At 43.2% G+C, this 19626-nt stretch overlaps 1 protein-coding gene across 1 annotated transcript in view; it reads left to right on the plus strand.

Moving 5' to 3' along the window:
• The first annotated feature begins 1649 nt into the window (after positions 1-1649).
• The window catches only part of LOC128703525 (mucin-21-like), a 35352-nt gene continuing 17375 nt past the window's right edge, over positions 1650-19626 (plus strand). The window contains exons 1-2 of the mRNA XM_070104705.1: positions 1650-2027; positions 19034-19232. Of these exons, the coding sequence (XP_069960806.1) occupies positions 1650-2027; positions 19034-19232 (577 nt within the window). The remainder of the gene's footprint in view (positions 2028-19033; positions 19233-19626) is intronic.

The raw sequence follows: 19626 nt of genomic DNA on the forward strand, positions 1-19626 counted from the left end.
CCCAGTCTGATCATCTCCACTCAAGGATGGAGCACTGCACCAGGCCCAGCAGCACAAGCTAGTCAGGTCCAACTCACACCCACCCACACCCACTCATGTATTTATCTAACCTATTTTTAAAACTACACAACGTTTTAGCCTCAATAACTCTACTCGGGAGTTTGTTCCACTCATCCCCAACTCTATTACCAAACCAGTGCTTTCCTATATCCTTCCTGAATCCGAATTTTTCCAACTTGAAACCATTGCTGTGAGTCCTGTCTTGGCTGGAAATTTTCAGCACGCTATTTACATCCCCTTTATTTATTCCTGCTTTCCATTTATACACCTCGATCATAACCTCCTTAATTCTACGCCTATCGAGAGAGTGCAGATTCAGTGCCCTCAGTCTATCCTCATAGGGAAGATTTCTGATACATGGGATCATCTTTGTCATCCTCCTCTGTACGCTTTCCAGAGCATTTATATCCATTCTGTAATACGGTGACAAGAACTGAGCAGCATAGTCTAAATGAGGCCTAACCAAGGATATATAGAGTTGAAGAACAACCTGAGGACTTCTATTATTTATACTTCTAGCTAGATATGAAGCCAAGAATTCTGTTAGCTTTATTGCAAACACTAATGCACTGTTGTCTTGGTTTTAAATTACTGCTAACCAGAACTCCTAAATTCTTTTCGCAATCAGAAGTATTAAGATCTACATCACACCAACTGGTTATACCGGAGTCCATGATACCAGCTACTCTTAGGTTGATCCACGATGTCCCAGGTGCAGCGCACCCCGGGGAGGACCGCGGTATCAAACAGGCACGAATGAAATATTTCTGGCCTAAGATGGCAGCAGACATTGCCAAGCATGTACACCAGTGTGTTGTTTGCATACAGCACAAGGGTACCGTTACAGGTCCTAACCCCACTCTAAAGTATCCCATTACAAAGGAGCCCTGGGAGAGAACTGTCGACCTGTTGACGAACTTATCGACCTCGGAGAAGGGAAATAAGCACCTGCATGTAAGGGTAGATAACTTGACGCGGTACAATGAATTAGTACCCATTCCTGATAAAACTACCGAGACTGTTGCTAATGCTTTCCGTGAGCATGTCGTTCTCCATCATACCTGCCCACGTGTCCTTCTGTCAGACAATGGGTCTGAGTTCATAAACGCCATAATGTAGGATCTTTGCTCTAGATTTAACATTCACCAAGCGCCAGTAGCTCCACGCCACCCTGCGAGTAATGGTCTTGCTGAACGTACAAATCGCAAAGTCCTGGAGGTGCTCAGAGTAACCGTTAACCCAAGTTGTACTACATGGGATGAGGCTATCCCAGATGTTCGGTGTACATTAAACTCCTTCCTCAACAGCTCGATCGGTGAGACACCTCATTTCGCTTTGTATGGCTATGACAAGCGTTTACCATACGAAATTCTGTTTGCTCTGCCTGACCTACTTACGACACTGATAACCCCAGTGTAGTAAAGATGCGGACCATGCAGCTTGTTTTCGGGTACGAGAGAACCTTTCAAATTCAAATTCAAAGTTTATTCTCTATAAAGATTACAATGTTGAATTTACAGAATTTGGTTGTTGTGTGGTTTACATGTAGTTAAATAATGATTACAGAGTGTACCACTAGAACGCCTAGCATGGCTAGGCATTTCGGGCAGAAAGCTACTGATAGGTTCACGTCTGAGCACAACGCCCTCGCCAAGAAAAGCAAAGTGGAACTAGGTTGCAAAGTTATGTTGCTCAACCCGGCGCAGACCCCAGGCATGCACAAACTTGTCCCAAAATTCGTGGGTCCTTACCGTGTCCTCAGACAGCTCCGTGGCAATAAGTTAGAGGTGAGGGAGATTGCTACTGGAACTATCAAAGAAGCCCACCTTGATCACATGAAGTATGTGGACCATGTGCAGGCCGAAGCAGAGCTGGAGTCACGTGCGTTACAAAGCCACAATCAGATCAATGCTAGGGACAACCCGTCTACTTCTTCTCCCACTTCTACTGTTACTGAAGACAGCCCAGTAAGGCTCCATACTTATGGCCTGCGACCCAGAACAACAGTACATTTCTGTGACATTGACGTACCTACTGACTTATCTGACTCCTACGCTAGTTATGCTAGTTGTTTGCTTGCAGAAATGGGTATAAATGCACACACATTGTATAGCTAGTTGATAATGGAGTCAGGATGGACAAAATCATGTATGTAAATAATTTTTGAAGGGTACCCAAAGTGTAATGAATTCCATGGACATAGTATTATTGTAGGTATGTGCACCCAGTGTCTCTTTTAAAACCTGTATTACGGTCAGGGCAGTGCTGCCCTTCGAGTCATATGTCACACCTTGGGAAATGCTACTGTCAGTCATTGTTTGCAGATGTGAGGGTGCAACAACGTTCGTGGACGAGTAGCCAAGCCTGATGTTCAGCCCTGTGGACAACCTGTGTATAGAAGATTTTAGTTCCAGTGCTGACGTCTCCGGACTCTCTCCTCAACGAAGCAGCGCAGGCAAGCCAGTTTTCTCTTCCCCAGGATGGGAGAGTTTTTTTTTGCCCGTTGCATTTTATGTCCATTTTTGATTTACAAGTGAGCAGAAGCAAGTCCATCCCTGGGGTAGCTAGTGTAAGTAATTCTTTTGCACCTACGGGCCCACAAGTATTGTCGCGTCGGGACGACACGAGGTGTGTGGCCGAGCAAATGTAGACAGCCTGTACTGTCAGCACAGACAGCATATGCTGTCTGCCAGCTTAGTTCATATTTCGCAGCACTTAAGTGCTGCCCTCTCTAGGCCTACCCAGGTCAGTGGGACGCTGGTCCCACTCACTCAGCGGCCTAGAAGCAGACAAGTCTACTCCCTCTCTCCCTCCTGGGCATGGCCCTCCCAGGCCATGGGCACTCAACACACAAGCCTGTGTACCCACCATGACTTTGTAAAATAAAGTAAGAAGCCTCCGAAGACGTATCATTGAACCCGCTATCAGCATCACCAAACAAACGGGCTATAAACATGAGTATCCATGAGTGAAACGTGTGTATCCATGAGTGAAACGTGTGTATCCATGAGTGAAACGTGTGTATCCATGAGTGAAACGTGTGTATCCATGAGTGAAACGTTTGCATCCATGAGTGAAACGTTTGTATCCATGAGTGAAACGTGAGTATCCAATACAAAGGTAAGAGAGTGTAGTCTCCAAAACAAGTGAACGATAAGACAACCAGAAAACCAAACAAGGTTTGTACAGTTTACATCAGTATAATCTGACAGTCGGATAACCCAATATGAAATGAGTATGTCATAAGCAGCTGTCAGCCCAGAAGTCTGTCTGCTCGTTGCCCCGAGCATTTACATATCCAGGAACCCAGTGGCAATGTCTATTTACTCAAATGTGGCATAACCAAAGTTGAATATTGCTGTACACTAATGGCGACTTTCAAGGCAGGTGAAACTGCTGACTTGGAGAGTGTACAGAGAACCTTCACGGTACACATAAGTACGACAAAACATCTAAATTACTGGGAACGGTTGAAGTTCCTTGACTTTTACTCCCTGGAATGCAGGCGAGAAAGATGCATGATAATATACACCTGGAAAATCCTAGAGGTAATAGTGCCAAATTTGCACATGAAAATCACTTCCCATGAAAGCAAAAGACTGGGCAGACGATGCAACATTCCCCCAATGAAAAGCAGGGGTGCCACTAGCACGTTAAGAGATAACACAATAAGTGTCAGGGGCCCAAGACTCTTCAACTGCCTTCCAGCATACATAGGGGGAGGTTACCAATAGACCCCTGGCTGTCTTCAATAAGGTGCTGGACAGGTACCTAAAATCAGTACCTGACCAGCCGGGCTTTGGTTCGTACGCCAGTCTACGTGCGCCCAGCGGTAACAGCCTGTTTGATCAGGCCTGGTTGATATGAAGAACAACAGGATTAGGAAATCAAATCTTTGGATAGCCTATAAAACACTAAAGGAGTTTGAAATTACCTCAGATGTTAAGCTAGGTAAATAATAATAATAATAATAATAATAATCATAATAATAATAATAACAATAATAATAATAATAATAATAATAATAATAATAATAATAATAATAATAATAATAATAATATCTTTATTTACTACCAGTACATGTACAAGGTATATAGACCATAGCTGACATCAATGTTATACACAGCATTTCGGGCAAATTAGGTTAGTTTTGTCCCAGGATGCGACCCACACCAGTCCACTAACACCCAGGATGCGACCCACACCGGTCCACTAACACCCAGGATGTGACCCACACCGGTCCACTAACACCCAGGATGTGACCCACACCGGTCCACTAACACCCAGGATGTGACCCACACCGGCCCACTAACACCCAGGATGCGACCCACACCGGTCCACTAACACCCAGGGTGCGACCCACACCGGTCCACTAACACCCAGGATGCGACCCACACCAGTCTACTAACACCCAGGTACCCATTTTACTGATGCGTGAACACAGACAACCTGTGTAAGGAAACACGCCCAATGTTTCTACCCTCACCGGGAATCGAACCCGGACTCTCGCAGTGTGAAGCGAGAACTTTACCCACCTAACCACGGGGCACCGTAGGGATACAATAAGTATAACAGCGATTGGAACTACACGTGAAAATTCTCGCTGGATGTAATAAATGACCTTGTACAACTCTATTGTGAAAAACTGTTGCCAACCCGTCAACGTCAGAGGAATTAGTATCATCGGTATAAACTGCAATGGCGAGACCTACAGTAGGTAACTGATCTTTTGCTCACGAAAGTGGAGACGAACGGATACGAATCGTCGGAACTTTCTAAAGGAAAAAGAATAACTAGATGCTGGATAGATATATAAAGAGGGTAAATGAAGGGAAAGCAAGTGAGAGTGAATACGGAGAGAAAATGGGTGTAGTAAAGACAGGGGATGAAACAAAGGATTGGGAAGGAGTGAATGAAAAATTTTGGGAGGTCGGTTGGTGTCTGTCACTAGTTTCGTCTCCTTGATAAACACAGATGGCTTTACTTATTTTAATTAACGAGAAACTTGCAGAAAGCATGATGTCAGTGGCAGATATAGGATTAGTAAAGATTGAAGAGAGATTGGTAGTTGCTAAAGAAGGGGGAGATAACGTGAGGTTAACGAGAGGGAGTAACTCTACGCGGGAGAAGGGAGATAAATTTCTTCAAGAATATCAGATGTATTACTAGGTAAAGGATCTTGATGGTCATATGAGCGGACAAAATAAGAGACAATGGGCATCACGCCACTCTTACAAAAGCAGACTCTCAACCAGAGAGGAAACACCAAGACACAAACGTAACTCTTGATGACAGATGACGTCAAGTTTAGAAAGAGTTGCAGGAGAGGCTCCAAAATGTAGCTGGTCTCCCTAATCCAATTTCGATAAACTCTTTCCCAAGAACGATGTGCCCTGATCCAACTTGCCAGCAATGGCAAGTTGGTTCAGGGAGGTTATACCAGGTCTCCAGAACATCCGGTGATCAAACAGAAGGCCAAGCAACTTGACAGCATCTCGTTCTGGTATACAGGAATCATACAGGTATAACGTGGTATTGGGGACGAAAGAGCATCTTGTAAAAGTAAACTGATGTTCTGGCAATAAAAAAGAAATGGGAAACGCATGGGTAGTGGGGAAACAGTCAATAGCATTTTGGAAAGAGGCTGTTACTAGGTAACAGTCAGCGCCTGCGTAAGCTATAACAAAATCATCAACAAAGTAATGACCAAATATTAGATGGGAGAACAGATGCAGGGTCATTGATAGCGACTAAAAAAAGAATTGTGCTAAGAACACAACCCTGAGAGACACCTTCAGCCTGGACAGTCAGGGAAAAGCAGATTATTAACTCGCGCTCAGAAATGTCTCTTAGACAAGAATATTTTAAGGAAACAAGGCAGATTGCTTCGAAGGCCTAAGAAATGAGTCTGGGCCAATTAGTATTATACGCTAAATCAAGATCAAAATAGACCATAGTAACGAACTCTAGTAGGCTTGTGGCACAGGATTTTCCATCCTTGAAACCGTGCTGGTTTTTTTAAAAAGCTCATTTCTTTCTGGGTGCTTCACCACTCTTCTCCTGATAATCTTCTGCATGACTTTGCATACACGTCAGTGACACTAGTCAGTATTTTATTGCTTAATGTCTGTCTCCCTTTTTAAAAATTGGGACCACATTTGCTGTCTTCCATACCACAGGTAGTCACCCTGATTCGATAGATGTGTTGAAGATTGCTGTTAGTGGTACACATAGCACCTCTGCTCCCTCTCTCAGGACCCATGGATAGATGTTATCCGGCCCCATCACCTTTGAGGTATCCAGCTCGCTTAGCAGCCTCTTCACTTTTTCCTCGGTTGTATATATTGTGTCCAACACTTGATGGTGAACCCTGCCTCTCCGTCTTTCTGGAGGCCCTTCTGTGTCCTCTGTGAATACTTCTTTGAATCTCATGCTGAGCTCCTCACATATTTCTCGGTCGTTCCTTGTGATCTCCCATCCTTCCTTCCTCAGCCTGATTACCTGGTCCTTGACTATTGTTTTCCTCCTGATGTGGCTGTACAACAGCTTCGGGACAGATTTGGCTCTTGCTGCTGTCGTTTTCATATTGTCGTTGGACCTCCCTTCTTACCTGTGCATATTCATTTCTGGCTCTACGACTGCTCTCCTTATTCTCCTGGGACCTTTGCCTTCTATACTTCTTCCATTTTCTAGCACATTTGGTTTTGGCCTCTCAACACCTTTGAGCGACCCAAGGGCTCATCCTGGCTTTCTCGTTATTCCTGTTACCCTTGGGTACTAACCTCTCCTCAGCATCCTTGCAAATTGATGTCATATATTCTGTCATCTCATTTTCTGACTTCCCTGCCAGTGCCTTGTCCCACTGAACCTCGTGCAGGAAATTATTCATGCCTGTGTAGTCCCCTCTCTTGTAATCTGGCTTCGTTTGTCCTGCCCTTCCTCCTTCCCTCCCCACTTGTAACTATTCGAAACTCAGAACCACGTGGTCACTGGCCCCAAGGTGTCTTTCATATGTGATATACTCAATATCTGCACTACTGGAAGAGAATACTAGGTCTAGTCTTGCTGGCTCGTTCTCTCCTCTCTCTCTGGTAGAGTCCCTTACGTGTTGGTACATGAGGTTATCTAGTACCGCCTCATCATCTTAGCTCTCTATGTTTCCGGGCCGCCATGTGGCTCCAGGTTCTCCCTGTCAATTTCTTTGTGATTGAAGTCACCCACAATCAGCAGCTTTGCCATGCTCGCATGAGCCCTTCTGGTCACTTCAGTCACTGTCAATCTGTTACTCTCATCATATTCTTGCCTTGACCTCCTGCTGTTCTGTGGTGGGTTATACATCACTGCAATTACAACCATGGGACCTCCAGATTGAAGCGTTCCTATTATGTAGGGACGCTTCTCCTCTGTCTCCTCTCTCCATTGGTTTTTGATGAGCAGTGCCATTCCTCCACCCCCTCTTTCCTCTGTCTTTCCTCAAGATCTGATATCTTGTTGGAAAGATGGTACCAGTGAGCTTGGTATCTGTGAGAGCTATGATGTCCGGTGATGCCTCTTTGATTCTCTCGTTCCACTTCTCCCACTTATTCGTTACTCCAACAACGCTGGTGTACCATACCTTCAGTTTCCTCTCCAACACTGTATTCTATGGGGTCTGTGGGGGTGGAGGACCTGGCAGTGTGCTGTCGGATTATACAGCATAATGTGGGGTGGGGTTGCAAGTGTGTATTGTAGTTTGAGTTGGGATAGCGTGTTTGGCTGTGGTGTTCTGAGGGTGGTTCTGTGTGTGCTTGTGCTTGTTACTCTGCCCGGCTCTGGTTCTCCTCTGCTGACTCTGTCCTTGTCTCTCTTCCTAGCCCTTTTCGTTTCTGTGTCCTCTCCCTCAGCTACTGTCGATCTGTTCTTGTTCTGTCGTGGTGTACTCACCTAGTTGTACTCACCTAGTTGAGGTTGCGGGGGTCGAGTCCGAGCTCCTGGCCCCGCCTCTTCACTGATCGCTACTAGGTCACTCTCCCTGAGCCGTGAGCTTTATCATACCTCTGCTTAAAGCTATGTATGGATCCTGCCTCCACTACATCGCTTCCCAAACTATTCCACTTACTGACTACTCTGTGGCTGAAGAAATACTTCCTAACATCCCTGTGATTCATCTGTGTCTTCAGCTTCCAACTGTGTCCCCTTGTTACTGTGTCCAATCTCTGGAACATCCTGTCTTTGTCCACCTTGTCAATTCCTCTCAGTATTTTGTATGTCGTTATCATGTCCCCCCTATCTCTCCTGTCCTCCAGTGTCGTCAGGTTGATTTCCCTTAACCTCTCCTCGTAGGACATACCTCTTAGTGTGTGTGTGTGTGTGTGTGTGTGTGTGTGTGTGCTCACTCGCGCACATCTAAAATCATAAATTCTATTCATGCGTAACATCGTCTATGTTCTAAGATTTCTCAAACTCACTCTGGTCTAGCATTACGAGTCCTTCTCCAGTCCGATGACTGAGTGACGTCCTGAAGTTTGTCCTTCATTACCGGAAGGCAGTCATGCAGGTGACTGTTCTTAACAAATGACCTTTAAGCATGAAATCGTAAGCTTCCTTAATGGACAAAGGAAGTGAGGTGCAAAGGAAATGCTGTATATAAGACCACTTTTTGGATCCTAGAGTCAGAAAGTGTGTATCAAGCACTGAAGCTTCACTTCTCTACTGCTGGTGAGTGTTACACTGGGCTCTGGGCATTAATACAGGGTGTTTCACTCGTAGGAAGCCTCCAGTTGGTACTCTTGTAGTTCCAACCGTCTCGTATATCTGTAGTGAACAATAACTCTGGGCTTCCTACTCGTAGGAGGTCCAGAGTTATTGTTTACTACTAGGAGGTCCAGAGTTATTGTTTACTACTAGGACGCCCAGAGTTATTGTTTACTACTAGGAGGCGCAGAGTTATTGTTTACTACTAGGAGGTGCAGAGTTATCGTTTACTACTAGGAGGCCCAGAGTTATTGTTTACTACTAGGAGGTGCAGAGTTATCGTTTACTACTAGGAGGCGCAGAGTTATTGTTTACTACTAGGAGGCGCAGAGTTATCGTTTACTACTAGGAGGCCCAGAGTTATTGTTTACTACTAGGGGGCCCAGAGTTATTGTTTACTACTAGGAGGCCCAGAGTTATTGTTTACTACTAGGAGGTGCACAGTTATCGTTTACTACTAGGAGGCCCAGAGTTATTGTTTACTACTAGGGGGACAAGAGTTGTTTACTACTAGGAGGCCCAGAGCTATTGTTTACTACTAGGGGGCCCAGAGTTATTGTTTACTACTAGGAGGTCCAGAGTTATTGTTTACTACTAGGAGGCCCAGAGTTGTTTACTACTAGGAGGCCCAGAGTTACTGTTTACTACTAGGAGGCCCAGAGTTATTGTTTACTACTAGGAGGCCCAGAGTTGTTTACTACTAGGAGGCCCAGAGTTGTTTACTACTAGGGGGCCCAGAGTTGTTTACTAAGGGGCCCAGAGTTATCGTTTACTACTAGGAAGCCCAGAGTTATTGTTTACTACTAGGAGGCCCAGAGTTATTGTTTACTACTAGGAGGCCCAGAGTTGTTTACTACTAGAAGGTGCAGAGTTATCGTTTACTACTAGGGGGCCCAGAGTTATTGTTTACTACTAGGAGGCCCAGAGTTAATGTTTACTACTAGGAAGCCCAGAGTTATTGTTTACTACTAGGAGGCCCAGAGTTATTGTTTACTACTAGGAGGCCCAGAGTTATTGTTTACTACTAAGGGGCCCAGAGTTATCGTTTACTACTAGGAGGCCCAGAGTTATTGTTTACTACTAGGAGGTGCAGAGTTATCGTTTACTACCAGGGGGCCCAGAGTTATTGTTTACTACTAGGAGGCCCAGAGTTATTGTTTACTACTAGGAGGTGCAGAGTTATCGTTTATTACTAGGAGGCCCAGAGTTATTGTTTACTACTAGGAGGCCCAGAGTTGTTTACTACTAGGAGGCCCAGAGTTATCGTTTACTACTAGGAGGCCCAGAGTTGTTTACTACTAGGAGGCCCAGAGTTGTTTACTACTAGGGGGCCCAGAGTTGTTTACTAAGGGGCCCAGAGTTATCGTTTACTACTAGGAAGCCCAGAGTTATTGTTTACTACTAGGAGGCCCAGAGTTATTGTTTACTACTAGGAGGCCCAGAGTTGTTTACTACTAGAAGGTGCAGAGTTATCGTTTACTACTAGGGGGCCCAGAGTTATTGTTTACTACTAGGAGGCCCAGAGTTAATGTTTACTACTAGGAAGCCCAGAGTTATTGTTTACTACTAGGAGGCCCAGAGTTATTGTTTACTACTAGGAGGCCCAGAGTTATTGTTTACTACTAAGGGGCCCAGAGTTATCGTTTACTACTAGGAGGCCCAGAGTTATTGTTTACTACTAGGAGGTGCAGAGTTATCGTTTACTACCAGGGGGCCCAGAGTTATTGTTTACTACTAGGAGGCCCAGAGTTATTGTTTACTACTAGGAGGTGCAGAGTTATCGTTTATTACTAGGAGGCCCAGAGTTATTGTTTACTACTAGGAGGCCCAGAGTTGTTTACTACTAGGAGGCCCAGAGTTATCGTTTACTACTAGGAGGCCCAGAGTTGTTTACTACTAGGAGGCCCAGAGTTATCGTTTACTACTAGGAGGCCCAGAGCTATCGTTTACTACTAGGAGGCCCAGAGTTATCGTTTACTACTAGGAGGCCCAGAGTTGTTTACTACTAGGAGGCCCAGAGTTATCGTTTACTACTAGGAGGCCCAGAGTTGTTTACTACTAGGAGGCCCAGAGTTATCGTTTACTACTAGGAGGCCCAGAGTTATCGTTTACTACTAGGAGGCCCAGAGTAATCGTTTACTACTAGGAGGCCCAGAGTTGTTTACTACTAGGAGGCCCAGAGTTATCGTTTACTACTAGGAGGCCCAGAGTTATCGTTTACTACTAGGAGGCCCAGAGTTGCTTACTACTAGGAGGCCCAGAGTTATCGTTTACTACTAGGAGGCCCAGAGTTATCGTTTACTACTAGGAGGCCCAGAGTTGTTTACTACTAGGAGGTCCAGCCAGAGTTGTTTACTACTAGGAGGCCCAGAGTTATCGTTTACTACTAGGAGGCCCAGAGTTATCGTTTACTACTAGGAGGCCCAGAGTTATCGTTTACTACTAGGAGGCCCAGAGTTGTTTACTACTAGGAGGTCCAGCCAGAGTTGTTTACTACTAGGAGGCCCAGAGTTATCGTTTACTACTAGGAGGCCCAGAGTTATCGTTTACTACTAGGAGGCCCAGAGTTATCGTTTACTACTAGGAGGCCCAGAGATATCGTTTACTACTAGGAGGCCCAGAGTTGTTTACTAATAGGAGGCCCAGAGTTATCGTTTACTACTAGGAGGCCCAGAGTTATCGTTTACTACTAGGAGGCCCAGAGTTATCGTTTACTACTAGGAGGCCCAGAGTTATCGTTTACTACTAGGAGGCCCAGAGTTGCTTACTACTAGGAGGCCCAGAGTTATCGTTTACTACTAGGAGGCCCAGAGTTATCGTTTACTACTAGGAGGCCCAGAGTTGTTTACTACTAGGAGGCCCAGAGTTATCGTTTACTACTAGGAGGCCCAGAGTTATCGTTTACTACTAGGAGGCCCAGAGTTATCGTTTACTACTAGGAGGCCCAGAGTTGCTTACTACTAGGAGGCCCAGAGTTATCGTTTACTACTAGGAGGCCCAGAGTTATCGTTTACTACTAGGAGGCCCAGAGTTATTGTTTACTACTAGGGGCCCAGAGTTATCGTTTACTACTAGGAGGCCTAGAGTTGTTTACTACTAGGAGGTGCAGAGTTATTGATTACTACTAGGAGGCCCAGAGTTATTGTTTACTACTAGGAGGCCCAGAGTTATTGTTTACTACTAGGGGGTCCAGAGTTATCGTTTACTACTAGGAGGCCTAGAGTTGTTTACTACTAGGAGGCCCAGAGTTATTTACTACTAGGGGGCCCAGAGTTATTGTTTACTACTAGGAGGCCCAGAGTTGTTTACTACTAGGAGGCCCAGAGTTATTGTTTACTACTAGGGGCCCCAGAGTTATTATTTACTACTAGGGGGCCCAGAGTTATTGTTTACTACTAGGAGGCCCAGAGTTGTTTACTACTAGGAGGCCCAGAGTTATTGTTTACTACTAGGGGGCCCAGAGTTATTGTTTACTACTAGGGGGCCCAGAGTTATTGTTTACTACTAGGAGGCCCAGAGTTGTTTACTACTAGGAGGCCCAGAGTTATTGTTTACTACTAGGGGGCCCAGAGTTATTGTTTACTACTAGGGGGCCCAGAGTTATTGTTTACTACTAGGGGGTCCAGAGTTATTGTTTACTACCAGGGGGCCCAGAGTTATTGTTTACTACTAGGGGGCCCAGAGTTATTGTTTACTACTAGGGGGCCCAGAGTTATTGTTTACTACTAGGGGGCCCAGAGTTATTGTTTACTACTAGGAGGCCCAGAGTTGTTTACTACTAGGAGGCCCAGAGTTATTGTTTACTACTAGGGGGCCCAGAGTTATTGTTTACTACTAGGGGGCCCAGAGTTATTGTTTACTACTAGGGGGTCCAGAGTTATTGTTTACTACCAGGGGGCCCAGAGTTATTGTTTACTACTAGGGGGCCCAGAGTTATTGTTTACTACTAGGGGGCCCAGAGTTATTGTTTACTACTAGGGGGCCCAGAGTTATTGTTTACTACTAGGGGGTCCAGAGTTATTGTTTACTACCAGGGGGCCCAGAGTTATTGTTTACTACTAGGGGGCCCAGAGTTATTGTTTACTACTAGGGGGCCCAGAGTTATTGTTTACTACTAGGGGGCCCAGAGTTATTGTTTACTACTAGGGGGCCCAGAGTTATTGTTTACTACTAGGGGGTCCAGAGTTATTGTTTACTACCAGGGGGCCCAGAGTTATTGTTTACTACTAGGGGGCCCAGAGTTATTGTTTACTACTAGGGGGCCCAGAGTTATTGTTTACTACTAGGGGGCCCAGAGTTATTGTTTACTACTAGGGGGTCCAGAGTTATCGTCTACTATAGACAAAATATACGGGAGTATCAACCCGGGGCCTCCCACCAGTGCTACACTGTGCAAGGGTCAGTCTTAGGGCAGAACTGAAGAAAAACGTTATTTCCTGAACTTTTTCATTATACCTGCTGAAACAAAAGTATAAGTTCATTATACCTGCTGAAACAAAAGTATAAGTTCATTATACCTGCTGAAACAATAGTAAGTATAAGTTCATTATACCTGCTGAAACAAAAGTATAAGTTCATTATACCTGCTGAAACAATAGTAAGTATAAGTTCATTATACCTGCTGAAACAAAAGTATAAGTTCATTATACCTGCTGAAACAATAGTAAGTATAAGTTCATTATACCTGCTGAAACAAAAGTATAAGTTCATTATACCTGCTGAAACAAAAGTATAAGTTCATTATACCTGCTGAAACAAAAGTATAAGTTCATTATACCTGCTGAAACAAGAGTAAGTATAAGTTCATTATACCTGCTGAAACAAGAGTAAGTATAAGTTCATTATACCTGCTGAAACAAGAGTAAGTATAAGTTCATTATACCTGCTGAAACAAAAGTAAGTATAAGTTCATTATACCTGCTGAAACAAGAGTAAGTATAAGTTCATTATACCTGCTGAAACAAGAGTAAGTATAAGTTCATTATACCTGCTGAAACAAGAGTAAGTATAAGTTCATAATACCTGCTGAAACAAGAGTAAGTATAAGTTCATTATACCTGCTGAAACAATAGTAAGTATAAGTTCATTATACCTGCTGAAACAAGAGTAAGTATAAGTTCATTATACCTGCTGAAACAATAGTAAGTATAAGTTCATTATACCTGCTGAAACAATAGTAAGTATAAGTTCATTATACCTGCTGAAACAATAGTAAGTATAAGTTCATTATACCTGCTGAAACAAGAGTAAGTATAAGTTCATTATACCTGCTGAAACAATAGTAAGTATAAGTTCATTATACCTGCTGAAACAATAGTAAGTATAAGTTCATTATACCTGCTGAAACAATAGTAAGTATAAGTTCATTATACCTGCTGAAACAATAGTAAGTATAAGTTCATTATACCTGCTGAAACAAGAGTAAGTATAAGTTCATTATACCTGCTGAAACAATAGTAAGTATAAGTTCATTATACCTGCTGAAACAATAGTAAGTATAAGTTCATTATACCTGCTGAAACAATAGTAAGTATAAGTTCATTATACCTGCTGAAACAATAGTAAGTATAAGTTCATTATACCTGCTGAAACAATAGTAAGTATAAGTTCATTATACCTGCTGAAACAAGAGTAAGTATAAGTAATTCCATTGCTTTATGAAAGTATATTTCTACCTTAAAGAAATGTCTATTAGAGTTTAAATATAATTCTCATGTTTACATTCTGTGGCTGAAGTCACAGTGGCTGAAGTCACAGTGGCTGAAGTCACATTATGTGGTTTAGGTCAACTTTTACTAAGGTCGAGTGTGTCAGTTTGTTTGGTGACTAAGGTCGAGTGGCCCGTGGACTGGTAGCGTAAGCTCTCGCTTCACACGGTAAAGTGTCCTGGTTCGATTCCTGGAAAGGGTTGTCTATGTTCCCCCATCAGTAAAATAGGTACCTGGGTGTTAGTGGACTGGTGTGGGTCATATCCTGGGTGTTAGTGGACTGGTGTGGGTCACATCCTGGGACAAAACTGATCTAATTTGCGGGAAATGCTCAGCATAACAAGCGGCTTTCTATATAGTAGTACGTCATTGATGTCAGGTATGGTCTGTATACCTTATACATGTACTGGTATACCTTGTACATGTACAAGGTATACAGAACATAGCTGACATCAATGACATACTACTATATAGAAAGCCGCTTGTTATGCTGAGCATTTCCCGCAAATTAGGTCAGTTTTGTCTCAGGATGCCACCCACACCAGTCCACTAACACCCAGAATGCCACCCACACCAGTCCACTAACACCCAGAATGCCACCCACACCAGTCCACTAACACCCAGGATGCCACCCACACCAGTCCACTAACACCCAGAATGCCACCCACACCAGTCCACTAACACCCAGGATGTGACCCACACCAGTCCACTAACACCCAGGATGTGACCCACACCAGTTCACTAACACCCAGAATGCCACCCACACCAGTCCACTAACACCCAGAATGCCACCCACACCAGTCCACTAACACCCAGGATGTGACCCACACCAGTCCACTAACACCCAGGATGTGACCCACACCAGTTCACTAACACCCAGAATGCCACCCACACCAGTCCACTAACACCCAGAATGCCACCCACACCAGTCCACTAACACCCAGGATGTGACCCACACCAGTCCACTAACACCCAGGATGTGACCCACACCAGTCCACTAACACCCAGAATGCCACCCACACCAGTCCACTAACACCCAGGATGCCACCCACACCAGTCCGCTGACACCCAGGTACCCATTTTACTGATGAGTGAAAATGGACAAGCACAGCAGGAGTCTTATAGAAACACATCCCTAATGTTTTCCATCCGTACCGGAGGAGATTCAAACTCCTGACCTTAGTGTGTGAGCTGAGTGCGCTACCGATCGAGCTAGGTAGATATGGGGTCAATTTAGCAAATAAATGACATAAGTAGAAAGTTACTAAATAAAATAAAGAGTTTTTGAGAAAGACTTAAGTTAGGATATACTGGAGAAAAGGGAATTAGTCTCCCCTGCAAGTTGGACTTAATGACGGCTGTGATTCTCCATAGCTGTTGTAATTATTCATAGACTGGCTTGTAAAGGACGTCAATGTTGACGTGCTAAGAAAAGTTGATTAATAAAAACATCAGTTAAAAAAAGAGTCCTTTGACATAGGACTTTGATATAGTCCTTTGATATAGGACTTTGACATAGGACTTTGATATAGTCCTTTGATATAGGACTTTGATATAGGACTTTGATATTGGACACTGATATAGGACTTTGAAGAGATGCTGCAGAAGTTGGTGGAGTAGTTTGGAAGAGTGTGCAAAAGAAGGAAACTGAAAATCAAAATAAAAAATATCAATGGACTGAGAATCGAGAAAAGAAAAAACGTAAACACAGTGGAACGTTATCAAACTAGAGTTAAGAAGTGTCGATATAGTGTATTTGAGAGTAGACACGGCGGTACATTTGTCTTAAAAAAGATTAGGTGAAGCTGAGAATGAGTTTTAGGATGGTGATGGTAATGATAAGTATAACAGCAATGTGTGGTTTAAATATTATGTAGAGTGTGTGGAAAATAATGTATTTTCAGGAAAAAATACAGTGTATTTTTTATGTTAATTAGTGTAATACATTATATTTAATAAAATTTATGTTATAAAAAATGGGAAATTCTGCGCCTGTGCAGAAGAGACTCGCCATTGTTGTTTGAATTGGATAAGAAACGTTAGTGAATAATCGGAAGAATTTTCGTCGCTCTAGAGATTAAATTGGGTTTACACCTCTCAAATAGGAGCCGAAATTGTTGGATGTGCATTCCTGCATAACTTGAGATATCAGACGACTGGACAAGACAGCTCCAGGAACCTCAGATAAGCTATCTAAATTTGTGTTATAATTCTGGCCAGCGTTATCTTCATAAATTTAGTTAGAATGAGGTTTTTGAGTATGATACATATTAATCTCCAGTCAAATTGGTGAGTGATATTAAGATTTATTTTCCTTCTGTTATATAAATGTGTATAAGTATCATTAATTTTAATATACAGCCCACCAATTTTTATATTTACCAGAATTCCTGGTGATGTACATTTCATTTGTAATTAATAAGTCCAGAGCAACTTGTGGATATGACAGTTGTAGGTATCAAAGGGGGACATTTTTGTGACCTAGGTGTCCCAAATTCCTACTTGTCTATGTAACTTTGATAAATAATAATTATGTGTTACCATTTACTGGTATATACATTATGAGTTACATCCAGATAAATGCAATTTTCCACAGAGTGGAAAGATTGAACCATGGTCCTAGTGCTGGCAGGTCCAGCGCTTTACTGTTGAGCTATATAGGAAAGATTCAGAAACAGTCTAATTTCATGTCTCTGTCAGCAACACAATCTCTGAACATCGATTCTCACGTCCATCTTTCAGTTAACTCGTTAACTGTCGTTTATTACGATTAAATCGAATTAGGAGAGCAGAAATTCGGAAAATGGTGTAGAGTTAGAGAGAGAGAGAGAGAGAGAGAGAGAGAGAGAGAGAGAGAGAGAGAGAGAGAGAGAGAGAGAGAGAGAGAGAGAGAAATAGATTTCCTATGACCAAGACCGGGTTCAAATCCAGTGAGTATGAACGGAGGGGCAGGGATAGTGCCAGGTAAGTCTGGAGGAACATTATGTTGTCTTCCTGACTATAGTGCTCATCACCTGCTGCTAGAAAGAGTATTACGAACCTGGTCGTAATGGGCTTTAGCAAACATAACTCAACAATAGTATATGGCTTGCATTTTCCTTCACCAGATATAAACTGCAAGTACATTGCAAGTACATTACATGCATGTACATTTATATACACTATGTACAGCAGGGGAATAGTAAGTGTACACAAAGGTGACAAAAAATGGCAAAAGTAGAAGCGAGAGAATGCACCGTGCTCAACCAGCAACCCAGGCAAGTCTGTCAATTCGCCTGGCACAAGTGAACCACGTTACTTGTCTTTGATTTGCTAAACAAAGGTACTGATTTAACGATGGGTACCCTATTGACCAGTAAACCCTTAGCACCCAGTTTGCTGGTTGGGAGGCAATCTATATGGAAGTGTAACGTACATCGAATAAAATGTAATATTCTCGTAGCATCTCACAATGAGGGAATGATTACCTCATCTTCCTCTCTTCTCCTTAATATATTTCTGTTATGTAATTGTAGTGTATTTGATAAAGCCATTGGATGGCAAAACATCTATAATTAAAGACACTAAGTTGATGCACATGTGACTGATTCATGTTATCTTACACTCCAACAGCACGTCCAGTTTTAAATTTGTCTCCATTCGCTCCTATATAACACGCTCACGCACGCTTGCTGAAAGTCCAAGCCAGTCACACACAAAACCTCCTTTACCCCCTCCCTCCAACCTTTACTACTTGGAGTTTACCTGGAGAGGATTTCGGGGTTAACGCCCCTGCGGCCCTGTCTGAGACCAGGCCTCGTGTCGGATCATGGTCTGATCAACCAGTCAGTTACTGCTGGCCACACGTAAACCGACGTACGAACCACAGCCTGGCTGGTCAGATACTGACTTTAGGTGCCTGTCCAGCACGTTCTTAAAGACAGCCAGGGGTCTATTGATAATCCCCTTTATGTATGCTGGGAGGCAGTTGAATAGTTTTGGGCCCCTGACACTTACTGTGTTGTCTCTTAGTTTACTCGTGGCGCCCCTGTTTCTCACTGAGGGAAATTACATCTCCTGCCGAGGTTTTTGCTTTCATTGGGAGTGATTTTCGTGTCCAGATTCGATACTAATCCCTCTAGGATTTCCCAAGTATATATTATCATGTATCTTTCTCGCCTGTATTTCAGAGAATACAAATCAAGGGACTTCAACCGTTTCCAGTAATTCAGTTGCTTTACCATACTTATGTGTGCCGTGAAAGTTCTCTAAAGGTTTTCTAGGTCAACAATTTCGCCTGCCATGAAGGGGATAGTTAGTGTACAGCAATATTCCAGCCTAGAGAGAATAAACGATTTGAAGAGAATCATCATAAGCTTGGCGTCCCTAGTTTTGAAGGTTCTCATTATCCATCTTATCATTTTACCATTGTTGTGGTCTTTGAAGGTGAGATCCTCTGACATTATCACTCCCAGGTCCTTCACATTACTTTTTCACTCTATTGTATTGTTAGAATTTGTTGTACATCCTGATACAGATTTAATTTTCTCAAGTTTTCCATAACTGAGAAGTTGAAATTTCTCTTCATTGAGCTTCATATTGTTTTGAGTGGTCCATTTGAAAATTTTGTTGATGTCCACTTGGAATCTCCCAGTGTCTTCAATGGATGTCACTGTCACGGCAATTCGGGTGTCATCCGCAAAGGAAGTCACGTAGCTATGGCTTATATCTCTGTCTTTGTCAGATATAAGGGCGAGGAACGGGATGGGAGAGAGTACTGTGCCTTGTGGAACACAGCTCTGCACTGAAGCTGCCTCGGACTTTACTCTGTTTACTATGAGGAATTAAGTCTGTCAGCAAACAGGACAAGTGTTTCCTGACGCGGGTCTTAGTCATATGATGACCCACAACTGAAGCTTTTGATTATATAACTAAGGCCTTCTGCTGGCATACCGATCCATCCCTTAACAATTACGGTCAAGGTGACAACCAGTTGTTGCAATATACTAATTCTTCAACTTGTCAATATTAAGCACTATTGATGTTATTATGTGCGTGATAAATACATAAACGAAGCACGAAACTACACGAAAATTAGGAAGAGAATTTACAAGGAGAGAAAGAAGGGGACAAGACAACTGAAAGA

The sequence above is a fragment of the Cherax quadricarinatus genome, chromosome 93 (genome assembly GCF_038502225.1).
Source record: "Cherax quadricarinatus isolate ZL_2023a chromosome 93, ASM3850222v1, whole genome shotgun sequence".
Classification (NCBI taxonomy): Eukaryota; Metazoa; Arthropoda; class Malacostraca; order Decapoda; family Parastacidae; genus Cherax; species Cherax quadricarinatus.